Here is a 553-nt window from a genome sequence, read left to right as displayed (position 1 = left end):
CTGGGAAAGGCCTGCGGGAGAGGGGGGCAGAGGATCTGTGGGGCTCGGCAGGCTGCCCACCGGCCAAACCCCCCAGCCATCCCCTTGCTGACCATGGCCGCAGCCCAGCCCGGTCCTTGCAGATGGCCTCCCCGGAGCAGAGCAGCCCAAACCACCCTGCAGCGAGCCGCCGCGGCACGTGGTCATCCGCCCCGGGCAGCGGGAGGCCTGGCCGCGCCAGCCGGGGTTTGCTTGGTTTCCCGTTTCCCTGGCAGGGAAGAGCAACGTACCTTAGGGTCTTCAATTTACAGCCCGATTTCTCCAAGGCTTGGCAGAGCAGGTGGATGGGCGCCTGCTTCCCCTCCTCCGGCTGCCTTTCCCTGAAAATAAAGGAGCAATGCGTGCTGTTCCTACTCCTGTCCTAGTCTGGTCCTTTCCTATTCTGTTCCCATTCCTCTTCTATCCCTGTTCTGTTCCTACTCTATCTCTGTTCTGTTCTGTTCTTTCCTTTCTCTACTCCTATTCTTATTGCTTTTCCCATTCCTATTCCTATTCCTTTTCCTATTCCTATTCC

The 553-nt window shown here is 58.6% G+C and overlaps 1 protein-coding gene across 1 annotated transcript in view; it reads right to left on the bottom strand.

Moving 5' to 3' along the window:
• Nucleotides 1–540: 540 nt before the first annotated feature.
• LOC104123509 (NACHT, LRR and PYD domains-containing protein 3-like) overlaps nt 541–553 on the bottom strand; it is a 2,260-nt gene continuing 2,247 nt past the window's right edge. Inside the window, exon 4 of the mRNA XM_035891355.1 lies at nt 541–546. Within this exon, the coding sequence (XP_035747248.1) occupies nt 541–546 (6 nt within the window). The remainder of the gene's footprint in view (nt 547–553) is intronic.

The sequence above is a fragment of the Egretta garzetta genome, unplaced genomic scaffold (genome assembly GCF_000687185.1).
Source record: "Egretta garzetta isolate BGI_Z169 unplaced genomic scaffold, ASM68718v1 scaffold923, whole genome shotgun sequence".
Classification (NCBI taxonomy): domain Eukaryota; kingdom Metazoa; phylum Chordata; class Aves; order Pelecaniformes; family Ardeidae; genus Egretta; species Egretta garzetta.
This window is presented reverse-complemented; position numbering and strand designations above follow the sequence as displayed.